This window comes from Saccostrea cucullata, unplaced genomic scaffold, assembly GCF_032062105.1.
Source record: "Saccostrea cucullata isolate Sc308-1 unplaced genomic scaffold, CSIRO_AGI_Scuc_v1 ctg599, whole genome shotgun sequence".
Taxonomy (NCBI): domain Eukaryota; kingdom Metazoa; phylum Mollusca; class Bivalvia; order Ostreida; family Ostreidae; genus Saccostrea; species Saccostrea cuccullata.
In genome coordinates this window covers 601,926-629,381 of record NW_026938938.1, presented here as the reverse complement: position 1 = coordinate 629,381, position 27,456 = coordinate 601,926, and the positions used below count along the sequence as shown (strand labels likewise).

Genomic DNA, 27,456 nt, shown 5'->3' with positions numbered 1-27,456 from the left:
TGAAGCAAGTTTTTGATTTTCAAAAAGAAATAAAAACAAGCAGTTTTTCCCTTTGTCTTTTATTAGGAAATAAAGTGTATATTATTTTGCTAAAAATATTTTGAGGAATATAAAATGACAAAGTTTGTCAGGCATCTATAATGATATGTATCTTTCCACATTGATATGTATCTTACACTAACACTCTAATACTCCCGTGTAATATTGTGTTAAGTAAAAATAAATTGGAGAAAAATAAATATAGGTCCAATCTATGGAAATTGTGTACAGTACGTGTAATACAAATTGCACAATGATATATAAATTGAAGAGGAAAAAAATCAGACAACAGTTATATACATGTACTACTAAAATGTCTGTGTTCAAAACATTTATAAAACCATTGTAAAAATGAGTGAAGTTTAAAATACAACAAATAACAAGAACCATTAATCTTTGAGATTACTTCTTTGTAAATAAGTATTTTGAGAAATTATCTGGGACTCTGTATTTTATTATCACAAGTTACCTATACAATTCTTCTATTGTATCTGCTTTAGAAAATTCAAAAAAAGAAATCACTGAACAGCAAGCAAGATTTATATATCACTGAAATTATTTCAACTTTTATACTTCAGTTGCCAAAATGTCATATAAATTGAAACCCTTTTGGGATCTAACATGATAATTGATGTTATAAAAGAAAAACTTCACAGCCAAAATATAGAAACTTGGGAGGATAGTAATTAATAGACAGAGAATTTGAAATGAGGGACAAATATAAAACTTCTTAAAAATATAAAATATACAAAAATTTATACAAAACAAAAATATGTATGACTGAAACTTGAATGTGAGCAAGCCATTTGTTTTGAACACCAGTTTATCCTGATATCTATTGACAAAATATCAATTCAGTTTCTGACAAAAAGTTCAATTATGCTAGAATACATTAAAAGTAGGTCTCTTTGAGTTATAATTTTGTGTTGATTCCACTGTCGGATTGGAATGCTGGATTTGCATTGCCGCTCTTTTCGTTGTATGGAGGGGGGTTGTCCTCTGCCTGGTATTTGGAGGCAGGCCCCGCCTTCATGATCGTGGGTCTGCCATCCTGTGGGCGCAGCTGATGATCTTTGAGTCCTTGTGGTGTTGTCAAGTACTTTAATGTCTGTGTAATTAGAAACATATGTATATAAAATTATTGGAAACAGTAGAGTAACAATATTTTGCTTCAGAAAACAAGATAAATAATACAGGTCTGCTAGTTTACCAGAAAACAAAACCTGTGCTATTGTTGAACCTAAAGTGAGTAAACCAAAGGGTTAAGGCACATATTTCTTATAAGAGAAAATGAATACATGTAATATTGAAGTTAAAAAAAAAAACCTTTGAAGGAAAAATAATATAATTGATGATAAACATTAATTCTGTACCTCTAGGGAAAATCCTAATTTAATGAACCGATAAATCATCATCAGGGGAATCCATATGGCTGCGAAGGCGGCCATTCCCCAGCCAATACCCACCGCCCAGGTGGGGAAAAAGTACTTAGGCTTAGTAGGTCTCTGGTAGTCCAACTCCGAATAGTTTACCACACTCATGATAAAGACACACTAAAAACAGGAAAGTTAATGTTTATCAACAATTTTTTAAGGATGTATCTTTCCTGTGCTACTTTAATTAGTTTAAGTTTTGACTGTTTGAGATAAAAGCAACATCAACTATTTTTGGCAGTTTTGTGAAAGTAAATTCATGCATATATTTCCTTTTAGAAGAACTTTGTAACAAATTCTGATTGTGAACCAGTACATGTTTATACTATTGGATAGGATCCTCCCACCTAAAAAAAAATTAACCCTGGAGCTAGGTAGACTTTTTCTTCACAAATAACATTAATTACACATAAGAAAAATTATGAAAAACAAATTTTTCCCATTTTTTCTGCCTAATGATGAAAATTTATGAAAAAGTCCAACAAGCTTTGGAGATGCAATAACTTGTACATTATATGGTTCACACTGAAGCTGTCATGCATATCATTTCTGATTTTTTTGCTTACCATGCAAAAGATAGGGGAGAGAACTGTCCAGGCCACCATCATGTATGGGTTGATACGGAATCCCAGCATCATCTCAAGGTTGTCATAGAACCGTCGTACACCTAGGGAGAAATGATACAGTAATATAAAACAAGCCAGCCTCTTTAACTAAAGACAAAGCTTAAGAGAGGTAGATTAATATAAAAGGTGAATTACCATAAATCCATGCAATGGCTATACATTCAAAGAAAGCTATGAAGAGGATGATTTTACTCCCAGAGTAGTAATCAAACAGCTGAAAAACATACATTCCTCCCTACAAAAGACATACAAAAAAAATAAAAATTTATCTATGTCAGAATTAATATTGTTTAGCATATTGAATGATCATTATTTTTTGGCTTTTAAAACATTTTAGAAGTGAACATACAAATTTTTCAACACACACTCAAGCAAATTTCTATTGCATGGTGGTCATAACAGGTATCCATAACTTTGCATCCTTTAATTAAATATATGTTATTGGGAAAAAATTCATTATTTTAAGATACTTGAGTTCTCAATTGCCAATATAATTCCTTTTGACTACTGAGGCCACTGGAGGTTTACAAGCTTAGAATGATACAACCCAGGGATTTTTTTTAATTGGTGGTGGGTTAGAAAAGAGGTGGGAGTATGAAACCTGGGAAAAAGATGCCAAATACATCACACACACACACACCCTCACACACACACACCCTCAGACATAGGGAACCAAAATTGGTCTTAAAATGTTTTTAATTAAGATTAATACCTAGTCCAGGAAAAAGAGTGCTTCCCCTTTGAAACTATGTGCATGCAGTCCAAAATGTTATCATAATTATGTATACTACGTTATCTTATTAGCACAGACACTGTAGTGAGGATAGAAACACTTGAATTATAAGATTCACTCACCCTTGAAACCATAGAAAGTCCTATAAAAAAATTGAGGACACACACAATCCCAATGAAGATCTCTTTCCTGTAGCCTCTGCGCAACAAATTCGGCCATTGGTCAACAACAGCAGAAATGACACCTTCTACACCCACAAACTAAAAACAGGAGACAAAAAACAATTCCTCAGTTAAATTGTCCATCATATTCCCTAAAAATAATGTATTATCACTGTCAAATTGGACCTGGATTGGAGGATCTGAGTTTGCATTCCTTGTAAACTAACCTGACTGTCCAGTCCTAGCAGAATCAACATCAAGAAAAACAGGATGGACCATATAGGAGCCCCGGGCATGAGGGACACTGCCTTAGGGTACGCGATGAATGCAAGTCCAGGACCTTTTGGAAAAAAAATTGTGTTTCATATTTCATTATTGGAACATATCTTTCTCCAGCATGCTAAAGGTTCACAGTGAGATATTTTTGATTGACTTGGTGCTGTGTAACTGTATATAAGGAGCATATAGGGACGTTAATTGAGGCTCTTACTTGTAGGAGTAGTACAGATCTCAGCATCTTAAGGTATTTTAAAAAAGTAATGACAAGCTTACCCCCAGCAGCCACATCTGCGATATCTACACCCTGAACGTCCGCCATGTGTCCAAGAATGGTGAAAATGATAAACCCAGCAAAGAAACTGGTACCACTGTTAGCACAGGCAAATATGATACAATCTCTGAAAGCAATGTTCGGGATATCAAAGTTTAACTGTAACACTGGACAAACTTCACAGATGTTAACTTAGAATATATGGAATGTTTCAATATTAACCTTTTGTGATGATAATTTCACAGTATTAATTTCCTTTTGCAATTGACTACCTGTATGAATTATGGTTGAAGGTGTTATAACTTCCCAGAGCTGTCAGAGCCCCGATGGCTATAGAATAGGAAAAGAAAATCTGTGTACCAGCATCCACCCATACCTGTAAATACATCATTAGATTTCTTGTTCACATTCTTATTCTACATTTACACAATAAAAATCATGCAAATAATGTCACAATAGAAAAAAATTAAGAATCAACCAATTGATAAAGTGTAAAAAATATGATAAAATAAAGTAAATAAAATGCAAACCAAACCAAAACTCCCCTAAAAACTATTTCCTTCAAAAAATACTTTAACCCCTCCCCCATATATTGGAAGGGGTGGGAGTACATGTAAAATGCTGTGCTTTTAACCACGTAAAAAGGCAAATAATGGTACAAAAAGTATTTTTAAAAAGTAATGAATGAATAAATGATGTTTTGAAATTAAAAAAACAAAAACAAATACAAAGTCGATCAGATACAGTTTAAACAATATAAATGTATGTATTTTTATTTATTTTAGTGTATTCAAGTTTTCTCTACAGAGAATTGTGCTAATATGCTTTAATTTATTTAAAAAGCAAATTATGTTGCCTCATATTCTTGTATGCATGTTAATCAATTGTCATTTCTTTTTTTCCATATATTTGTAAACCTTCAGATATATTTCTATTCAGAAGGCAGTGATAGCTTTTATTAATGCCATACAGCAATAAAAAAAAAAAACTTGTAAAAGAAGCAAAAGCAAAAGATATAAGCTTAAAAATCAGGTTAGCACGCCTGCAGGTTACTTTTCAAAAATAAAATATCACCAAGTAAATGGTGTGACCGTTGTCAAGACAACCGGTTCTACCTCAAGGTCAGCCAATTTTGCTAGATCTGGCTTTAAATAGAAGATGACACCTTCTTTTGCTCCCGGAAGAAGCGCATTTCGGATAAGCAATGCTGCCATGAACAAATATGGCGATGTTGCTGTCACATACATGACCTAATCAAAAATGATGGAAAAAGAAATAAACTTCACTTGGATAGAAAAAATCAGAAAATTTACCTCTAAATCATTTAGTCTAGACCAATCTGGAGTAAGATAAAAGAGGATTCCTTCCCGTGCCCCTGGCAGCAAACAGTTTCTGATCAACAGAGCTAACATAAACAAATAGGGAGACGTAGCTGTAATGTACATCACCTGTAATATTTAGATTCAATGACAAACACACTTAAAATACTATCATAACTATGTACATTTCACTGCAAGCTCATTACAATATGATTTTCACCATTATCTCATAAGAAAATAGATTTCACAATCTTATTTATAAACCTAGAATTTTTATAAATAAAATGTGTACATGTACACATTTCTGGTTGTGATAAAAATGTAAATTCAAAATTTCTCCATGGCGAGGTGCAGCCGAGGTTGACAATGGTTTTCGAGGGGTGTAATTTTCAATGTTACACTCAACTACATGCAATATTTATTATATTATACTGATTTTTTTAAATACAAATTCATATAACAGTGAACCGTGCGCGCATAAATTCTCCGCAGTCGCTATTTTTTGGAATATCACCCGTCATCAAGCACTGTTGACTGTTGCTACGCTGGAGGGCATGGCTTCATTATTCAGCGGGTAATAGTGTTTTTTAACAAATGTTTCTGGACCAATCAGATTCAACTAATTTACATGAAAGTATAGTATAGTAAAATATACCTATGAAATCCAAAAGTGCAAGCACCAGCTGTTCAAATGTTATGGTCAAGGTTAATTTTTTTTAAAAAGTGAATCAAACTCCAAGGTCATAGTAAAATGATCAAAATTAATCTTCCCAGATAAAAATCTTGTCGCAAAAGAAATAAGTCAAAGGGTGAAAATTGCTATCCAAGATCTTGTCCCAAGGATTACATATTCAAAGTATGAAAGGCAAAGCCCAAACTGTTCAACATTTATGGACATAGTGAAAGTTTGGTATTTTTGTGTAAAAGTGTGTCAAACTCCAAGGTCAAAGTCAAAAGGTCAGATTTGGTGGTGCTCAAAGAAAGGTCTTGTCAAAAGGAATACACCATATGAAATATGAAAGCCATAGCCCCACCCAGTCATAATTATGGGCAGAGTTAAAGTTTTTGCGGACGGACAAACAGATAGACGGACGGACGGTCAGGGCACAAAACTTCGTTTAAGGGGGCATCAAAAGTGAATCTAAACATTAATATGACGAGTGAAAATTCAAAATTGGTGAAATCAAACAAACCAATTTATGTGAAATTGGCACAGCCCAAATGACCTTTGGGCTAATAATCTTCGAAATTGTTTCTAAAATAAAAAAAATGCGGTGTTCAATGTTATTTATGTACATTGTTTATAAGAGCATATATGATCATGTTGTTTGTAAATGAATTGGATTTCCCCCAAATGTCACCTGCATGACATTATCAAATTTTCCCCTGAGAAAAAGCATTTTTTTTTATGAATACATATGTAAAAGTACATATGCCAGAATTACCCCTCGATATTATCAAGATTATTTACAGAATATATCAAAACATAAATATTCAATTCTATTTTAAGAACACCATCATTTATCAGTATAATTTATTCATTAGTTTAAGTGATGCAGTTCAAGCAATTACCTTTCCAGATGATTTGATTCCTTTACATATACAGCAATAGACGACAACCCAGGCGAACAGCAAGGTCAAGGCCAAATCCCACTTGATCTCACCCATGCTCTCTGGTTCAATTCCATCAGAAATATTCAAAACTTTGTTTCTTAAAAAAAATAAAAAGAACCTCTTAAATTAGTTCTAATAAACATAGGAAAAGATTTAGTTAAACCTGTAAATGATAAATACTTTTAAAGAAAGAGCATTTGTTTACAAAAGATAAAATTTCTGTTCAAATTAAAGAAATTAAGTAATGCAAATATATTGACCTAAAACAACATTAAGAAATAAAATGAATTCAAAATTAAAGCAAACTTGAACTAAAATCAAAATCAATATGTCAATGAAAAGAAAATTAGAATGATAATTTTAAAATGAATTAAATGATTTAAGACCAATATTGTAGAATTTTGATCAGGGCAGAGTTATCGACTTGAATTGCACCCCAATATTTTATTTTAATCATTAACCCTCATAATGAGGTATGAATTTTATATACAGAAGACAGTATTGTCTCGTTCATTACAAAAAAAAAATCATTCCGAATTAGATTGAAAATCACGCAGAAGAAAAGAAAATATAAATGTAAAATTGTGATAGTCCTCAAAAAGAAAAGAGAACGCATATTTGCGCTGGTAAAAACACTGGACCGCCTTATAAATTTAGGTACTTCCTAGACTTACTCCCAGAATTCCTGCACAGCATCAAGACGCAAGTGTTTGGGAATGCATGATTGGTTAACAAAGCTCTCGTTAAAAATGTTTCCGCTGTTGTTATAGACAGCAATGTACGTGCGAGTTTGATTGCTGCAGACGAGTTCTTTGAAGAAATCCCTGCCGGTGACATTGGTGACAAAGTCACTCTGGGCTTCTGTGAAATCGTAACAATTCTCTGAGTTCCACCATTTTCCACACTTTGTCCACGGAAGTTCCAGAGCGAAGGAACTAAACATATAGTAGAAGGACCAGCACAGGATGATATTGTAATAACAATTCAGGAAGAAGACGACGATTGTGGACGATATACCGATTCCTGAAAAAAAGAAAAAAAGGTTTCATTATGTAAAGATAATCTGAAAATCATCTGCTTGTAAAACACACTATTTCTACTGTTAGTCAACATTCAACTACAGCATCAAATATAAAGAAAAAAAATATGAAAAAAGTTATCCCCATTAATAATACAATATACATATAATATCTTAATAATTATTGTTGTATATCCATATTTGTAAAATAATTGTGATAATTATTAATCTGCCTGTATTATACAAGCTCAAAGAATAAATTAAAATTATTACAATTCACCTTGGAAAAGAGGACAAATGGCCCAAGCTCTGAAACCTGATAATCCCATAAACTGACCAACTGCCACTTCTAAATAAAACAGCGGCACGCCCCCAATGATCACCAACAGGAAATAAGGAATGAGGAAAGCACCTGTAATTAAAGTCGTGAAACAATTTTCTACAAGAATATACTCTGCATTATACAGCTAAGAATCAACAGAGAACTGTGTTGGGCCAATCGCATCTTCAAAAAATTGTTTGGTTGCCCTCCGACATTTGTTTTGTTTTGTTTTTTTACAGTAAAGGACAAGGTATTTTGAAATTTTTCTTGAAAAAAGTTTTCCACCTACCCACCGAGTACCGACCCAGTAATTCTACCCTGAGTCGGGAGAGGGGCAAGAAAATATTACTTTAAAATTGGCCTTGGGTATTTCCTTTCTTTTTTTTCATATTTAAATACTCATGCATATTCTGTTCTTTTTTTCTTGAAAATTCTCTATCTCCAGTGTTTTATGACAACTATCTCCAGTGTTTTATGACAATTCAGTATGTGAATTTATAGTGAGTCAAAGTGTTCATTTAAGACGCAGGTACCCCCACTGTACGTAAAATTCCGCGGATTTTTTTTTAGATTAATTTCCAATTTGAACTTTAGAAACCGTCCCAAATTAAAAAATTAAAAATTTTCTGGTGTTATTTTATAAGCAGATGGAAAAAATTCCATCTTTTATGCAAATGATCGCAACAACAGAAGAAATTACTTATTGTGCGAACGAGATACTCAGCAAGTTGTGCATTTGAGAATTTATGTCCCTCATGCACTCTATACATAAATTCCTTGCGAACGAAACAAGAAGTCGTGCGAACGAAATATGCCATGCAAACAATATAATAAGTTGTGCATAATGCATATACGAGGGATGATCCAAAAGTTCGTGGAATTTCTTCATATTTTATTTATTTTTAAGTGAAATCGGTTGAAAATTACAAATGAGAATATAGACACTTGTTGAATATTTTAAATAAAAAAAGTTTCAAATATTTATGATAGTAACTCTATGTCAGTTGCCATAGAAACGGTTGTTTGGAAATGCGGGGAAGACATTAATGCGTTTATAATCATTTTAATTCTTAATACGTGAAATGAGAATAAAACCACCCTATGTGGTATATAAAACGAAAATTATGTCATTATTACGATTGCTTGTTCTTTTATAAACCTTTGTGTGAGAGTTATACTGATTTTACTGAATATTTAGTGTATTAGTTGATGATTTATTGTTCATCTTTAAGTTGTTAGACAAAGTCAAATTTCGGTCAAGTCATAAGTTTTGTGAAAATCCCGGGATCACTCTATCTGAAATGCGTATATTATTGACATTGGCTGGGGAAAATGCATTAAGTAACTAGTTTTTCAGTAGCCATAGAAATTTAAGAAAAGTATAACTTCCATGGACGTTGATTAAAGGTGTGGCTGCCTTTTGGAGGCTCTGTTTTAAGTGTTTATCTCCCTAGACAAATGAAAAGCGTTAATGAAGGTTGTCGGCTGACGAACTGTTCTTGACATTGCTCCTAATTTTGGAACATCATATGGCAAGATGAGGAGTATTTTGAAATATGAGTGATAAAATGAAGAAAAACTTGGTGCTAGAAGATACCCAGGCTTTTCTTGAGAAAAAAGGTGAAGAGGGCAGCATTTTGTAGAATTACATGTTCGTATCGGACATTAGGGTGAGATGCTTCTAATTACGTGACGTGAAATATATAACTTGACGTTACGTCGAAGTCTCCCCCGGGTTTCACAACTATCCATTTTCAGAAGGCTCGTGTGACCTTATTGGTAATTGGAATGCGGTGAAATTTTCCAATTTTGTTTCATTATGATTCTATATTATAAATATACCTGTTGTTTGCTTTCATCAAATCGCGATAAAATTTTAGAAAGAAATTCCACGAACTTTTGGATCAACCCTCGTATACATGTACATAAATAATTACAGTCGTAAGAACAGTCGATCGAGATGGTATCTAGTGCAGATTTCTCATAAGAGAAATGCCTGTCCTATTTTTTTTTTTAGTCTGATTACCTAATGTATCTTATTAAAAGTACAAACAGCAACAAAAAAAGATCTTTCTGTTCAGCTATGGTGATGTATCTGGGTATATATTGAGGCACCATGATAAGTTCATTCTTTTATTAAATTCACCTATATAATGACCCGCCGGTTCTGTTTGGAACCGATTGTGTTACAGATATAAGAGAAGTTTCGCTTGAGTGCATGGGTAACCAGAGCGGATCCAAGAACAAGGGTCAAATTACGAGGGACGTTCAATAAATAATGTCATCAGGGCTCGGAAAGAAGCAAAAGACGCATTTTAATTATTTAGTCTTCATGATTTTACTTATTAATCTCTTTTGATTAAAATAGATGTCCGTTAAAGTTTTTATTTAATTTCTGATTGTATTTAGAACACATTTTTGGGTATGACCCTTAGTATACTGGAAAATAGCAGATCCAGTGATTTCCTGGACTTGTTTTTTTCTTCTTGAAAGGTGGTTTTTCAAGTTTGGAAATAGAAACAAGTCAAAAGATAAAAGATCTAGCGAACATTGTTAATATGAAAAAATATTAACTTTCTTTTTATCCCGAAAACCCCTTTACTCTTCAGGGGTGCAGGGTTTGGATGTCATGAAGAAATTTAATGTAAATTCCTGATTCTAGGTCCTTCCTCTAATAAACCTTTCGATTTTTTTGCAAAAAGATTGCTTTCTAGACTCCTCCAAAAATCAAACTGTCTCCCCGAATACGGAATTGATCAACATTACCACTAATATTTAAGAAAATTGCATATAAATCTGTCTTTGTGTTCTTGCATACCTTTGCTCTTGTCGGACCATTGCTGTTTTTATCAAGTACATCTTATGGTACATTTTGTATTGAGTGTTTCAAGCAATAAATTCATGTTCCATTATCTGTTTGAATATGAAACAAACTTGGATAACTACAGTTACTGATGTTTTAAAATAATTGTTAAGACATTCCTACACGCTGTCGTTTTCACTCATTTTTCAAAATATAGGGTGATGTTTGAGTACCAAGCTTTTTTACCGTCAAACGTTTCTTAAAAACATTGTAAACTACTCCCGATATGATGTATATCAAATTTGCTATGTGTCTTAAAGTCAGACATACATCATCAGATATTATTTTTTGAAATTGGGCAAATAGTACATAAGTTGTTATAATTTTTGTTGGAAAGGACGGTACCCATTTTTGATGCCCATTATATAATTTTTTATCATTGAAATCTCCCTGCTCATTTGTCTATAAAACAGGCATTGGTTGCTGTAAATGTCACATATTTCAGTGAAAATTTCTTTGGGATTTTTAACACGTTTTACAGCAGCTTTAATGAAGCTTTTATTTTCACTCTATTTTACTGATTCTTTACCATTCATTTATAATGCAGTGTCTCGAATAGCCCTTGATTCCCAGCTTCTCACGATTAAACTATGTGATGAAAAGTGGTCACATAAACTGTTATCAATTCATTAAAGATTCAATAATGAGAGAAAGTCTTAGCTTAATGTCATATGATTTCTATGTTGTATGTCATCGAGCTAATGACATTATTTATTGAACGTCCCTCGTACATTATTATGAATACATTCCAAGGCTAAATTCAAGGTGTTAATTGAATTCATTCTGTAGTCTTTGCATTTTCCCCTAGAAATATCTAATTTATAATTGCATTCTTTTGGTAGCTGCAGAACTGTAGCTCTCCATTTTTTTTCTTGGACAGTCCATCCCATTTTTCTCAGACCAGTAAGCTACAGTTCTGCAGTTCTTTTTGTAGATCATATCGGTTCAGTTATGTTTATTATTTCTGAGCTTTAATAAATTAATGGCAGTAAAAGTTGTAAACTTGTGTGGAAAATTGGAAAATATTAAATTTGATATTTTTAAAATAACCGATTCAAATTCAATGATACGAATTAATTTAATGTTTTTAAACCGGAATTTAAGCAGCTTTTTGGGCTTGAGGGGATCGGGAAAAAATATTAAGAGAAAAAAATCTAATCCTATTCAATTCAGTTAAGATATTTTGCAATAGGTTGAAGGTAAAATGAAGAACCACCAGTTCATTTAGCGGAATTTGTGCATACCTGTATCACGTGAAAGTTAAGTGTCTTTTGTTGAACAAGTGTACAATTTCATGTCGTAAAATTTAAACCAAAAAAAATATTTAAATAAATTTGCCCAACAGCAAGACTCCCCTTCTGTAGAAATTCGGTTTAAAAAAATTATACAGCGAAACTGTAGAAAAATATTTTTATCTCCTAAATTTTCTATCATGAACATCTGCATTTGCCTGTTTTTTTTTTTTTAAATAGACGAATTAACACATTACTGTTTGAATATGTTGATATTTGTTGTTTGATTTTACAGTTGAAGGTTCGTTGTTCTGCAAACAAAAATATGTTAACCTTTGCCCAATTCGTCTAGAATTTATACATATAAGTAAGATTATGTCTATAAACTAATATACATAATTTATACATGTGCCAGATCACAACGATCTCTTCTCTAGAACCAAAGTGTGTCACTTCCCTGAATCAGACAACAATTACCAAACTATTTAACCCTGAACATTATGTGTTGTGCTGTGATCCTCCACTTTTTAAGTAATTGAAGTAAGACAATTTTATAACTGTCAAAAATAAGTGGTCGATTTTCAATAAAGTATGATATAGGCATGCATTTATTACAAAATTCACAATTTCTTTCGTCGATACAATGAATATGTCAGCAAATACAATTTATCATTAAGTTGAGTGATGAATGACTTCGCAATATAAATTGGAAGGCCGTTATATTTGCACGGAATTGTCTACGTATTTTCCTTCTCCCCAATCATGATAAAGAGTATATGGCGGATGTGACCGATTTACAGGGGATGTTTACTCCTCCATATCACCTGATCTCACCACTGATGTTTTCCCTAAAACTGATTTTGTTAATTTTCAATTATTTTTTATTGTTACTCTTAACTGTTACTAAGAATTTTTTTATTTTAAAAATAAGAGGTACTGCTTGTAAGAGGTATTTTTTTCGTATTTTATCTTTGATAATGAGCCAAAGAAAACCTCTTTTTGAAGCAAGGTAATTTTATTTTTATTTCACCACCTAACCTAGCAATGCATCTACGCTACTATGGATGGTCGGTGTAGCTTGAAATTTTCAGATACTAACTTAGTTTACAAATTCACCTTGACACGCTTTAAATACAGTGTAAATTGATGGTTCTTTTTCCTTAATTTATTTCTCCCACCATCAAAAGGAAGCCTGTAACTTAAGCGGAGAAGGAGAACCGTCTTTTGAGTTTGTAAAATACAGGGGCCTTGCGCTTGTTTGTAAGTGACCCCACCCCTACAAAGTAGTTACACGGGTATTAATATCAACTGTGTGTTCCTCGATTTTTTTTTTTATCTTTTTTGTAAAAATCGGTGTTTTCCGAAGGCAAGCAAGACACGAGGTTGTGGTCAGTTTTTAGGAGAATGCCGTTTTGCTTTATCTTCAATGTATTATAGGTAACTTCTACAGATTACAGGTACGAAGGAAATATAAACTGTCATCAAAGGAGAAAATACACCTCTCAGGCTTTGAAAGGAAAACTTATAATTACTTAGTTCTAGATGACGGATGATGGTATAGGCTTAATATAGACACAGCGTTTTACACGCCATACACAACTTCACCGTATACAACGGGTAACGCGGGGGAGTCGCTCAAAAGTATGGGGGAGTCGTTTTGAACGTATGGGGGAGTAGATTTTCACCGCTTCGGAGTCAGAACCGATGTAGGTCAGGTCTTTTTTCGGTATTTGTAAGATGTATTTTCAGAAAACAAGTATCCCACGGAACATAGCAATAGCTGAGCTTTATATTGGTCCTCAGTCCAAGTGTCATATGCGTCTAGTATTCTCAAACACTTCGAAACTATTCGACAGATTTCACATTTACGATGATCGAGTGGTCAAAACATGCATGGTTTGCACAATTTACGACTTGCATGGGGCTTGTTACAGTTAAAACAACAAAAGCAAAGGTTTATCTTTTAGATCCAATAATTAAAACTTGACTAGACTATAAAAATTAATATTAAGACATTTTCTCTTCAGTCACTAATTTTAACATAGAGGGGAGTCGTTTCTTGGAAAACACAACGCATTGGGGGGGGGGGGTCGCAAAATAAAATCAAATGTATACTTGGGTTTGTTGTTTATGCTTTTTAGCTCACCTGAGCCGAAGGCTCAAGTGAGCTTTTCTGATCACATTTTGTCCGTCGTCCGTCCGTCTGTCTGTCTGTCTGTCCGTCCGTAAACTTTTCACATTTTCGACTTCTACTCAAGATCCACTGGGCCAATTTTGACCAAACTTGGTACAAAGCATCCTTGGGTGAAGGGAAATTTAAATTATTAAAATGAAGGGCCAAGTCTCCTCACAAGGGGAGATAATCAAGAAAAGACAAAAATAGGGTGGGGTCATTAAAAAATCTTCTTCTCAAGAACCACTGGGCCAATAAGGCTGAAACCTAGGTGGAGGCACCCTGGGATAGTGTAGATTCTAAATTGTTCAAATCATGACCCCCGGGGGTTGGGCGGGGCCACAATGGGGAATCAAAGTTTTACATAGAAATATGTAGGTAAAATCTTTAAAAATCTTCTTCTCAAGAACCACTGGGCCAGAAAAGCTGAAACTGATGTGGGAGCACCCTGGGATAGTGTAGATTCTAAATTGTTCAAATCATGACCCCAGGGGGTAGGGCGGGGCCACAATATGTATTACAAGGGGGAAATCTGGTAAAGAACAACATGACAAAAGATTCTCAGGTTGTGGCCCATGGGCCTCTTGTTTATTCTACCAATACATTTTTATTTGCTTATATATATATATATATATATATATCTATAAATCGATATTTAGCTGCATACGAAGTATATATATCTCAGTTGATTCGATACGCAAGAGCATGCTCTACGTACGAACAATTTCTAAAACGAAGAAAATTATTGACAAGCAAGTTGATGAAACAAGAATATCAGCAGACTCGTTTAAAGTCATCATTTCGTAAGGTTTACGGTCGATACAATGACCTTGTCAGCAAATACAATTTATCATTGAGTCAAATGCTGATTGAAGTTTTTCATACTATAATTGTTAGTCCAGTATTTATACACCGAATTGACAGCGGATTTTTCCGTTATTACCAGATCATAACAAGGAGCACACGGCGGGTGAGACCGGTCAGCAGGGGATGCTCACTCCTTCATGGCTCCTGATCCCACCTCTGATGTTTCGGAGGTCCGTGTTTGCTGTGCTCCTATTTTGTATTGTTTTATGGACTTTGATATTGAATACTGTTCGTTATCTGCATATCCTTCTTGAACTTTCTTAAATAATTTAGGGAGTCGAAAAATCATATATCATTTTAAATTTCGACTTTTCTTTCGTTGTTTGCTTTCTTAAAATACTTAATTTGAAGTGTTTTTTGGAATTGTTATAATGTTACGTATAAAATTCAATGTAAGCAATATGGAGAAATAAATCCATGCATGAATCGTCCCCTACGCCCGCGCTGTAAAATGCATGAGTATACTTCATAAATGCACCAATCTCTTATCCGCAACTCTGCTTATACCACCGAAAGAAATTAAATGATACGTCCATAGATTTTTTGTTACATAGTGCCTTTGTGCACCTCCTATTTTACTTTTTCATGGAACACATGTTCTGAATATCCCATAGCAAAACATGGACACTGTTATTATTTCATAGCACTGAGAGGTACCTACATGTATCTCTTATCCGCAACTCCTCCTTGCACTGAATAAAATTTAATGATACTTTCAGAGATTTTTTCCTATATAATGTCATCTGGGGGTTATGGAATGCCATATACGACAGCCAACTGCTTACTGCCAACTGCTGACTGCTTACTGCCAACTGTCAGCTGCTTACTGTCAACTGTCACACAAACTTGAATAAATTTTATTTTTATATTGATATTTATGTGAATTTTCACAAAAAAGAAGAAGGAAAAACAGGCGCGGATCCAGGACATTTTTTCCAAGAGGGTCACCCTGGTAAAATTAAATTGATTAAATGACCAATATATTTTTTTTAATCTTATGTTATATTTATAAAATGTATGCGATTGATAAAGTACATTGTTTATTTTTTTTTGCTTATTTGAAGTAGTTTATAAAATGACTATGTTCTGCTTCTAGTCTTTAAAGAAGTAAAAATATAAAGATTTGTCGTTTCGCAGAGAAAGATGTTTTGAAAATAAATTAACATTTTTCCATTATATTCTATAGTTAAAAATTTCCTCAAATGAAAGGTATATATCTCTATGTGTTATAATGTTTCACATGCATAGATTTTTTTTTGGGGGGGGGGGCATTTAAAATTTGTACAGTCATGGGTTAATGTATGAGCTAAATAAACTAAAACTGACCTTGGATCCTGCAAGACAATGCCGATCAAACATTTATATCTCTTTGTTTTTACAAATAAGATATGTTTTACATGCATAGATCTAGAGAGAGGGGTCCGGACCACCCCTCTGAAATTTGTAAAGTAATTTAATGCACAAACTAAACCAACTAAAAGTTATTTAATGCATTAAAAAATTTAACTAAAAGGGACCTTGGACCCCCCCCCCCCCGAATATGCGGATTCATGTTAAGTTGGTATAAAAAATGTCATAGACATGAAGTTATGACGCATAAGAAACCCTCTCCCCGGCCGAAATAAATTTTCACATTTAGGGAAGGACTTTTTTCTTGTAAAGAAATTTCTGGGTTGGATTTTTTTTACCAGAGTGACCCTCTTGGAAAAAAATTTTCCTAGGTCCGCGCCTTTTTTTTTTTTTTTTTTTTTTTTTAAAATTTACATAAATATCAATATAAAAGTAAATTTTATTCAAATATGTGTGGCAGTTGGCAGTGAGCAGTTGGCAGTAAGCAGTTGGTTGTCGTATATGGCATTCCATAGGGGGTGTACCCTTTAGTAAGCCCTGTGCTCTAAGTATTTTTTGTTTAAAGCAATATGAGCTGCAACTTTTATGTGATCATTTTTGTTGCAAATTGTAAAAATCTATTTCAATGACAGCAACAATAACGTTAATAAACTTTTTTTGTTCATATTTGCGATGGAATTATTGTTTTCTCTGTTCATATTTTGTATTTGATCTTGAATACTGTTCGTTATCTCCATATGTTTCATGTTAAAAACTTTGAATTTACCGGGTAAGTTATAGTGAATACAGAATTAAAACATGACAAAATAACTGAGCATAGTCCAACAAAACTGCTACTCTGTGTTCCAGAAACTGCGAAGGGGATGGGGGGGGTATCATAATTTTACTGAGGAAATGCACATGCATGTGGCTCCAAAAAGGTTAGGGAGGTTATCATATACTGAAAACCTCTATATTCCATTGCTCGACCGCACAGAAACCAATTGAAATGCACATGTATCAAATGTAGAAATTATACATTTATGAAGCACACTCATGCACTTTACAGTAGGGGACGATTAATGCATGGTTTTATTTCTAAATATTGCTTACATTAATTTTTATACGTAACATTATAACAGTGAAAAAATCATCAAGTGAAGCATATCAAGAAAGCAAACAGCAATAGAAAAGTCAAAATTTAAAATGATGTACGATTTTGCAACTCCAAATTTGCAACTAATTGCAACTCCCAAATTATTAAATAAACAACTAAATATCGATTTATAGATATCTACAAGCAAATAAAAATGTATTGGTAGAACAAACAAAAGCATAAACAACAAACCCAAGTATACATTTGATTTTATTTTGCGACTCCCCTATGCGTTGTGTTTTTCAAGAAACGACTCCCCCCTACGTTACAATTACTGACTGAAGAGAAAATGTCTTAATTATTAATTTTTGCAAAGTCTAGTCAAGTTTTAATTATTGGATCTAAAAGATAAACCTTTGCTTTTGTTGTTTTAACTGTAACAAGCCCCATGCAAGTCGTAAATTGTGCAAACCATGCATGTTTTGACCACTCGATCATCGTAAATGTGAAATCTGTCGAATAGTTTCGAAGTGTTTGAGAATACTAGACGCATATGACACTTGGACTGAGGACCAATATAAAGCTCAGCTATTGCTATGTTCCGTGGGATACTTGTTTTCTGAAAATACATCTTACAAATACCGAAAAAAGACCTGACCTACATCGGTTCTGACTCCGAAGCGGTGAAAATCTACTCCCCCATACGTTCAAAACGACTCCCCCATACTTTTGAGCGACTCCCCCGCGTTATCCGTTGTATACGGTGAACTTGGAATAAAAGAAGAAAACTTTTCAGCAGTTTAGATATAATAACTACGGAAGCGTATTAGTGCCACTTGCACACTTTACTTTTTTTAAATTTCTACACTTTAATCTGTAAATTTTACACTTTAAAGTGTAAATTTTACACTTTAAAGTGTAAATTTTACACATTAATCTGTAAATTTTACACATTAATCTGTAAATTTTACACTTTAATCTGTAAATTTTAAACTTTAATCTGTAAAATTTACACTTTAATCTGTAAATTTTACACATTAAACTGTAAAATTTACACTTTAATGTGTAAATTTTACACTTTAAAGTGTAAATTTTACACATTAATCTGTAAATTTTACACATTAATCTGTAAATTTTAAACTTTGATCTGTAAATTTTACACTTTAATCTGTAAATTTTAAACTTTAATCTGTAAAATTTAATCTTTAATCTGTAAATTTTACACATTAAACTGTAAAATTTACACTTTAAAGTGTAAATTTTACACATTAATCTGTAAAATTTACACTTTAATTTGTAAATTTTACTCTTTAATCTGTAAATTTTACACTTTAATCTGTAAATTTTACACTTTATTTGTTTATTCACATAGTCAGTTTAGCATCTTCACACTACGAAAGCGTATTAGTGCCACTTGAACACTTCACTTTTTTTTAATTTCTACACTTTAATCTGTAAATTTTACACTTTAATCTGTAAATTTTACACTTTAATCTGTAAATTTTACACTTTAATCTGTAAAATTTACACTTTATTCTGTAAATTTTATACTTTAATCTGTAAAATTTACACTTTAATCTGTAAAATTTACACTTTAATCTGTAAATTTTACACTTTAAAGTGTAAATTTTACACTGTAAAGTGCAAATTTTACACTTTAATCTGTAAATTTTACACTTTAATCTGTAAATTTTACACATTAATCTGTAAATTTTACACTTTAAAGTGTAAATTTTACACATTAATCTGTAAATTTTACTCTTTATAAAGTGTAAGTTTTACACTTTAATCTGTAAATTTTACACTTTAAAGTGTAAATTTTACACTTTAATCTGTAAATTTTACACTTAAAGTGTAAATTTTATACTTTAAAGTGTAAATTTTACACATTAAACTATAAAATTTACACTTTAATCTGTAAATTTTACACTTTAAAGTGTACATTTTACACATTAATCTGTAAAATTTACACTTGAATCTGTAAATTTTACTCTTTAATCTGTAAATTTTACACTTTATTTGTTTATTCACATAGTCAATTTAGCATCTTCACACATCCTCAGTAACACATTTTTAAGCCAACAGACCATGTTTCGTGTATATGATAAAATTTCATCCTCATGTTTTATATTAAAATAAAATTTTTCTTTGAATATAAAGTGAAGAGCATATCAAACATACATATTCCCGATCACAGGTGCTTAAGGACCCCTCCCCCCTCCCCCCCCAATATAGATTCCAGGGCATGTTAGACTTTTTTCACATGAGTAATATATGGATGACACAATTGTGATATAATCTATAAATCCTATAAATTTAGAAAATTTGCTTAAACTAACATTTTATTGGCTTACAAATGTTTTACTGAGGATGTGTGAAGATGCTAAATGTGAATAAACAAATAAAGTGTAAATTTTACAGATTAAAGTGTAAAATTTACAGATTAAAGTGTAAAATTTACAGATTAAAGTGTAAAATTTACAGATTAAAGTGTAAATTTTACAGATTAATGTGTAAAATTTAAACTTTAAAGTGTAAAATTTACAGATTAATGTGTAAAATTTACAGATTAAAGTGTAAAATTTACACTTTAAAGTGTAAAGTTTACACTTTATTCAGATTAAAGTGTAAAATTTACAGATTAAAGTGTAAAATTTACAGATTAAAGTGTAAAATTTACAGATTAAAGTGTAAAATTTACACTTTAAAGTGTAAAATTTACAGATTAAAGTGTAAATTTTACAGATTAATGTGTAAAATTTACACTTTAAAGTGTAAATTTTTACAGATTAATCTGTAAAATTTACAGATTAAAGGGTAAAATTTACAGATTGAAGTGTCGAAATTAAAAAAAAGTAAAGTGTGCAAGTGGCACTAATACGCTTCCGTACGTAATATCAATCTCAACTGCAAATAAAAAAATCTTTGAGATCTATATTTTTACTTTTCGTTACACTATAGTAAAACTAAAGAAACACATGTATATATACTGAAACAAAAGCAGATCCCTGATTTCTTATGCTGGGGAAAATTACGAGACCTATGAGGAAATAGGCCATCCTTGTTTATCATATACTAATAAACAAGTACGAGTACATGTAAAATAAAAGTATACAAACAATTGTAAACATCTCAGTTTAATACTTTTTCTCAAGTGTCAAAGGTAAAAACATCACAAATCGACCGTTCGATCATAACCTATTGCAGTTCAGGTTGTTCAAAATAAAGTGTAAAATTTACAGATTAAAGTGTAAATTTTACAGATTAAAGTGTAAATTTTACAGATTAAAGTGTAAAATTTACACATTAAAGTGTAAAATATACACTTTAAAGTGTAGAAATTTAAAAAAAAGTGAAGTGTCCAAGTGGCACTAATACGCTTCCGTATTTACACATCCTCAGTAAACACATTTTTATGCCAACAGACCATGTTTCGTGCATGATAAAATTCAATTCTGATGTTTTATTTTAAAGTAAAACTTTTCTTTGAATATAAAGTGAACAGCATATCAAACATACGTGCACATATTCCCGATCACAGGTGCTTGAGGACCCCCCCATATAGATTCTAGGGCCTGTTAAACTTTTTTTCAAATAAATAATATATGGATGAAACAATTGTGATATAATCTATCCTATCAATTCAGAAAATTTGCTTAAACTAACATTTTATAAAAATTTCTATACGATATTTTCTATTTCGATAAGATCTATACCAACAAATCGAAAAATTACATAAAGCAAACATCCTATAAAATCTATCCTACATTCTATATATAAAAATCAATTTATAAATACAAAGTGGGGTAGAAATTAAGTGTAAATTTTACACATTAATGTGTAAAATTTACAGATTAAAGTGTAAATTTTACAGATTAAAGTGTAAAATTTACACTTTAAACTGTAAATTTTACAGATTTAAGTGTAAATTATACAGATTAAAGTGTAAAATTTACAGATTAAAGTGTAAAATTTACACTTTAAAATGTAAATTTTACAGATTAAAGTGTAAATTTTACAGATTAAAGTGTAAATTTTACAGATTAAAGTGTAAAATTACATATTAAAGTGTAAAATTTACAGATTAAAGTGTAAATTTTACAGATTAATGTGTAAAATTTACACTTTAAAGTGTAAATTTTACACTTTAAAGTGTAACTTTTACACTTTAAAGTGTAAATTTCATACTCTAAAGTGTAAATTTTACAGATTAAAGTGTAAAATATACAGATTAAAGTGTAAAATTTACAGATTAAAGTGTAAAATTTACAGATTACAGTGTAAATTTTACAGATTAAAGTGTAAATTTTACAGATTGAAGTGTAGAAATTAAAAAAAAGTAAAGTGTGCAAGTGGCACTAATACGCTTCCGTAATTAACTTATCCAAATGTTCTGGTTTTTTCCCAAAGGATGAAAAAATGAATTTAAAAACTGAAGCTTTGTCTTTCTGTGACGGTTTGATGGGTGAACAACCCTGCTGTCATAAACAATAATGACTAAAGTATGATTTTTGAGAGTGAAAATCTCAATAAAAAAAATATTGTATGTTGCATGATAATATTGGATTTCGTCATGCACCTTCACAACACCAATGCTGATGAGACAAACGTGAACTGTCATTTGTTGTGACGTGACCTGGGGCTTCCAATATTAAGAATTATTTATGACAATTTTCAAAATCTATAATTAAACACAGTACGATTTAGATGCTGAAAGGAGCTCATTTAAAAGCGTCAGAGTTTATGAACTTTTTGAAGTGTGTATATGTAACGTATATGTTAATTTCCGTAATCCCCCCGCTGTATAAATCTGTGATTTGAACAACCTGATACACGAATGAGCTATAGATATACGTCAATTATTCAAATTTTTCTCCGTGTCTTTCCATGCTTGTGTATTCGAATGCTTGCTAACTCTGCATTTTTACTTAAGCATACCAGGTAAAATACCCCAAACATTTTACATCTCCTTTTAAAATACCAAATTTAAATTTAATTTTCGCTTTGCTATGCTCTGATGAACCACTGGCAAACAGATGCAATCTTTCTTTGCATTACTCAAGCATATTGGGCCTAAGAACAATATGCTAATATACAATATCCAAGAAATTGTACCATTTTATTGAATGGAATCTTTTCTGTAAGCGTCCGAATTAATGAACAAAGTCAACAATTAGAAACGTCGTTGGTAACACCCCCTCCACCCGTTTTTACGACCTATATGCAAAAATGCAAAAACTGACTGAGTAGTTTCCTCAGACAAAAAATTTGCCATCATCCCTTTTTATGAAAAAATTTTTCTTACGTTGGTTTTTAAAAGGGTTTTTCCAAATGTTACAACAAATAGTTAAGTTTTTGTATATGCGCTGTTGCCATATTAAAATGCATTAACAGACTGAGTTTGTACCAGTTTGACGTGATAAATTAACAATAAACATTTTATAGATAATGATATATCACTGGGAAAATGATCTGCTTTACTGAACATCCTGCACACTTGATAAAATGCAGTGTCATTAATACCACAATTAGTTTCATTGATGCCGAAAGTTTCAAAAGAAGGATTCTACAAAGAAGGTGGGGAAAGACAGGTTTAAGTTTCAAAAGAATGATTCTACAATATTAAAAAGGAGAGGAGAGATTTTATTTAATGAAAACCTACTTCTATTTCCCTTCGCCTATATTTTTCAAATTGTTTTGCTTTGCGCAATTTAAACAAGTTCGATCCTAACAATGCTGAGAAGTTTTGTGAAGTTTTGAGGGTGAGTAGAAGGTCATTATACCTGAATATTTTTATATAGGAGAGCTTTCCTTATAGAAATGTATTTTATTTAATGAAAACCAACTTTCTTTTACATTTTCACTTAGTAGACGAAGAACAACCTTAGACAACACATTCAAAAACTCAAATGGTCTATGCAATTAGGACAAATGGTTTGGCTTTGGGGACCAAACTAAACTGATTTCCTCCACTTTAGTCTGGTTAGCACGGCTCATTTCCTTTTAAAGTGGGTATAGAACGAGGACCAATATAGGACTGTGTTGTCATAAGAAAGTGCTAATACTTAAGCTCTTCTGACACCGTTCGTTTTCTTGACCTAACAGAATTTTAAATGTTGAATCAAGTGGATCAAATTTAAAGACGAAAACAGAATCCACGTTCGGAAACTCATTTTTGTCAACCCGCGTTCCACATCGTTCATGTCCACTGCATGTCAGAGCACCGTGCATATATTGTCTCTATGCTGTAACACCCTTTTAAAGATAAACGTTTTTAGGATGAAGTGCATTACAGAGTAAGAAATGTTCACTTAATGGTCTACAACGACTATAAATAGATCTATGTGCTTGCTTTCTCTCTTTGCATGGATACTCAAATGATAGGGGACTTTTGAGAAAAGTTTGCAGAGGGTGGGTCTTGCGATACTTAAGATTTTTGGAAAATTACCTTGAACTTAGATTCCTGCAAAGCGTACATTGACTTTACAACTATCGTGATTTTATAAATATAGTTATACATATGCATTTATGTACAGCTTTTTGTATCAGTAGAGGCTTTCCCCTTGTTTGAAGTCGTTTCATTATTTGCTGAGCATGGAACTTTTATGATCTAACACCACGAGATAAAGCATATTAAGCAGTTGTTTGACCGTGCTGTCGGGGGTATTTTACTGATCACACATACATTATTCATTGACCTGCTGGAGAAAGTGGAGGTGTGAATATTTAATGTGAATAACAAAACGCCATTATCCTGCCTTCCGTGGTTTAAAAATCAGCTCCATCCTGTTCTACTGACTGAATGTAACAGTTCTATAAAACCCTTCAGATCTGGGTGTTGTAAATGTAGAAAGGTTCTATACAACAGTTTGGTGTTGATTCTTGATATCTAATGCTCGCCATGCTTACACTTGATGTAGATATTGGTTCTTCTGGCGGATCAGAAGTATGTAAAGTTAAACTGAGTAAGAGTAATCAAAGAAACCCAGTCATACAAAGTCTCATTGTGTTTTAAATTTCGACTCTGACAGAAGAGGAAAAGAACAAACAAGACAACACAGTGTAGAGACAAAAACAGAGATTTTAGAACCCCTGGTGTAAAGGACATTAAGCACAATGGATCCCTGGTTGGAAAGAAACACATTATCGTGAAAATAAAATCCACATGGACGGGATACACCTTTTGTTGCTGGTCCTCCTAAATGAATCATCCGGGTACCACACACAATAGTCCCTGCATATCAAAACCTCAGATTGCAATATTAAAGTTTTTGTCTTATGGAGAAGATGTATATTGCATGGTAGATCATCGCTCGTTTGTTGTCAATGGTTCAAGTTCAATTTGACTCTTACGTCGACTTTACATTCATGCCCCTTTTTCACATCGAAAGTAAATTGTCTTCAGATACATTCCTGGCATTTATCGAGACTGGTACATGCACATATTACATATATAGGCATTCAAACCTAGCTATATTTACATAAGATTTCTTTCGAATGCATGCAGTGAACGTTCGCAGAGGTTGAACCACATAAAATTTTAGATGTAGTACATTGCAGGACAGTTTCTACCAAAACTCGTCCATCAACTGGTTCATAAAACTGTTCACGGTATCTTGAATTTTGATCCCTATTCTAGCTATGTGACATTAGACTAAACAGATGGCTGCAGTTTGATATTGATTTATTTATACTTATGGTCCTCTATACGTTTCAGAATCATTTAATAACTATTTACTTTTAAAAATGATACGAAGAGAACAAATGTATGTAAAAATCACAAATCTATCTATACTAGTAAACAATACAATTAATTTACCAATTCTGATTTTTTTCATTGAAATACGCAAAACACTCCCCCCTTGATGTTTATCTTGTGTAAATATCACCAAATTTACCAAAAGTAAAGGAAGTTAAATTTACCTATATGTCACTTAGGTGCAGTGATAAACGAATAGATTGCGTCAATTTACATACACCAACATTGCTCGTGTTAATAAAGGAATCGCCTAAAATATACAGGTAGTGTAATGAAATAATTCATGTGTCTACTTGTCCTTTGTTTAAACAACCTTCGTTATATACGTCAATGCATCCTGTTCTCTTTTGAAAAAAAATGCACTCATTAAGTTTTTTTTTTTCATTGGTGAAGGTTTTTAAAGTCACTTTTATATCGAGTAATGCATAGCAATGATTGTAAAGTGTATTATAATATGAATGTCCACGGGTCTGACTTTTGACATCTATAATTATTCATACTAATGCGACCCTGAGCCAGACATCTATAAATATGACCCAAAGCCCGAAGGGAATTATTTCATGGGCTGCATTTAACAGGTTATAAGCAAAATGAAAAACAAAAAACAATTCAAACAAAACAAAATGAATTTGCAATCCAGTGGTAAAAGAAAAAAGTTTCTTTAACTTTTTCATTTCTGTACTCACCCCCTCCGTTTTTGTAGCAGAGGTACGGGAAACGCCATACATTTCCAAGTCCAACAGAAAATCCAATGCATGCCAAAAGAAAGTCTATTTTTCTGGTCCAGGTCTCCCTCTTCTTGATTCCTTCCCCGTGCTCCTCCTGGATTTCTAATCCTACATTATTTGCCTCACTTTCCTTTCCCATTTTGGGGAAGTTGTTGGTAAGGGACGCTTTGAATTCTTAAAAAATGAACACTGTGTCTTGTAGGAAGGACTTTTCACGCGGAATCCATAAAACAAAATATTTGTAGAAAAATAAACGAAGACAGTCGCTTCGTATATGTGAAGAAATTAAATATACCCTCTACGATAAGAAAATCATCCAAGCTTGCAAAAGAGTCCTTTGAATGATTTTTACGGCATCAGTCGAAGTTTAACCTAACTGCATTCAAAAAAGATTTACATCGATACTTTTCTGTTAAAATAAAATAAAAAACCGGTACACAAAAGAAAAAATTAAATGCCCTTCGATGCTAGGGAGGGTCTTAGAGTTCAATAGACCTGCTATGGGGCGACGTTAAAGTTCACCTATGAAGAAGCGGGCCTTGTGACAGTGTATACATACAAGATTTAAGGCCCGCGGTCAACGTGTTATATGCAAAATAATGACTCATATGAAGCCTTCAAACCTAATTAATAATATTGCTATCAAACACTTTCAATTTTTTTCCAAGTTAAACATTTTACAACATATTGTGAAGGTTCATGACTGACATCACAATACAAAACACACCTGTGACGTTTGGATAAGACCTTGCAGAAAGGTACAAAATTTTCCATTACGTATGTATTTATTGCATACAAATATTTTGTTATTATATAAGATAAAGACTCAATACATCGCTTGTAAACTATGTATATATCTGTGTCATTTAAATCTTAAAACACACTTAAGGATATACCCCGGTATACAATTCATTATTTTTCATGAATAAGTTTTTATTTGGATCGAAAAAGGTCCAGATTTAAATAGGAAATCTAGCCAAAACAAAATATTGCTGAATAATCCAACTTTATATCACCCTGAATAAATCCCTCGTCCGGTTGGTACTTAAGGAAACCCCTATTAATCTTAATCTCACTAATCAGGAATCCTAATTCCTCTATGTGTGATTAAATCGATATCTTGTCTTGATATATTGACCTAGTCAGTCTGATTTATTCTTTATTATACCCCCGCTTGGAAAGCAGGAGGGTACATAGTGATCGGGATGTCCGTCATTCTGTATGTGCATCTCTTATCCGCAACTCCTCTTACCACTGAATAAAATTTTATGATACTTTCACCGAATCTTTATTACATAGTGTCACTGTGCACCTCCTATTTTACTTTTTACACACCCCCACCCCTTTTTAAAAATGGGAAGGCACTAGTATATAGAAATGAGATGTCCGTCTGTACGTTCGCCCATCTGTTATGCATTGGGATATCCATCTCTTAAACGCAAATTTTCTTATACCACTGAAGAAATTTCGTGAAACTTTCACAGAATCTTTGTTACATGTACATGGTGCCATTGTGCACCTCCTATTTTACATTTTGATCCGGCTATTATTATGGGTTTCCCAAATCAGAACACGGATAGCAGGATACTGCCAT

At 32.5% G+C, this 27,456-nt stretch overlaps 2 protein-coding genes across 3 annotated transcripts in view; one reads left to right on the top strand and one right to left on the bottom strand.

Moving 5' to 3' along the window:
• Window positions 1–27,456, top strand: part of LOC134251912 (uncharacterized) — a 154,251-nt gene that overhangs the window by 25,484 nt on the left and 101,311 nt on the right. The window lies entirely within an intron of this gene.
• Window positions 44–26,456, bottom strand: LOC134251875 (sodium- and chloride-dependent taurine transporter-like). 2 transcript variants are annotated; one of them, XM_062734298.1, is made up of 13 exons: window positions 25,821–26,456; window positions 7,774–7,905; window positions 7,150–7,498; window positions 6,434–6,572; window positions 4,658–4,792; window positions 3,815–3,918; window positions 3,545–3,669; window positions 3,220–3,332; window positions 2,954–3,091; window positions 2,234–2,333; window positions 2,039–2,139; window positions 1,413–1,592; window positions 44–1,147 (listed from the first exon to the last, which is right to left on the bottom strand). In XM_062734298.1, exons 1-13 carry the CDS (start codon window positions 25,999–26,001, stop codon window positions 953–955), a joined length of 1,992 nt encoding a protein of 663 aa, XP_062590282.1. In that variant the 5' UTR covers window positions 26,002–26,456; the 3' UTR covers window positions 44–952. The 2 variants fall into 2 exon arrangements, with proteins under 2 accessions (XP_062590282.1, XP_062590281.1); XM_062734297.1 differs by lacking the exon at window positions 4,658–4,792 and adding an exon at window positions 4,856–4,990 and having other exon boundaries at window positions 25,821–26,441.

Coding starts and splice junctions, on each gene's coding strand:
- LOC134251875 (XM_062734298.1), bottom strand. CDS start 26,001: ATGGGAAAGGAAAGTGAGGCAAATAATGTAGGATTAGAAATCCAGGAG. Junction 2,334..2,953: donor GACTTTCTATGGTTTCAAGG/GTGAGTGAATCT, acceptor TGTCTTTTGTAG/GGAGGAATGTATGTTTTTCA. Junction 1,148..1,412: donor AATTAGGATTTTCCCTAGAG/GTACAGAATTAA, acceptor CTAATTACACAG/ACATTAAAGTACTTGACAAC.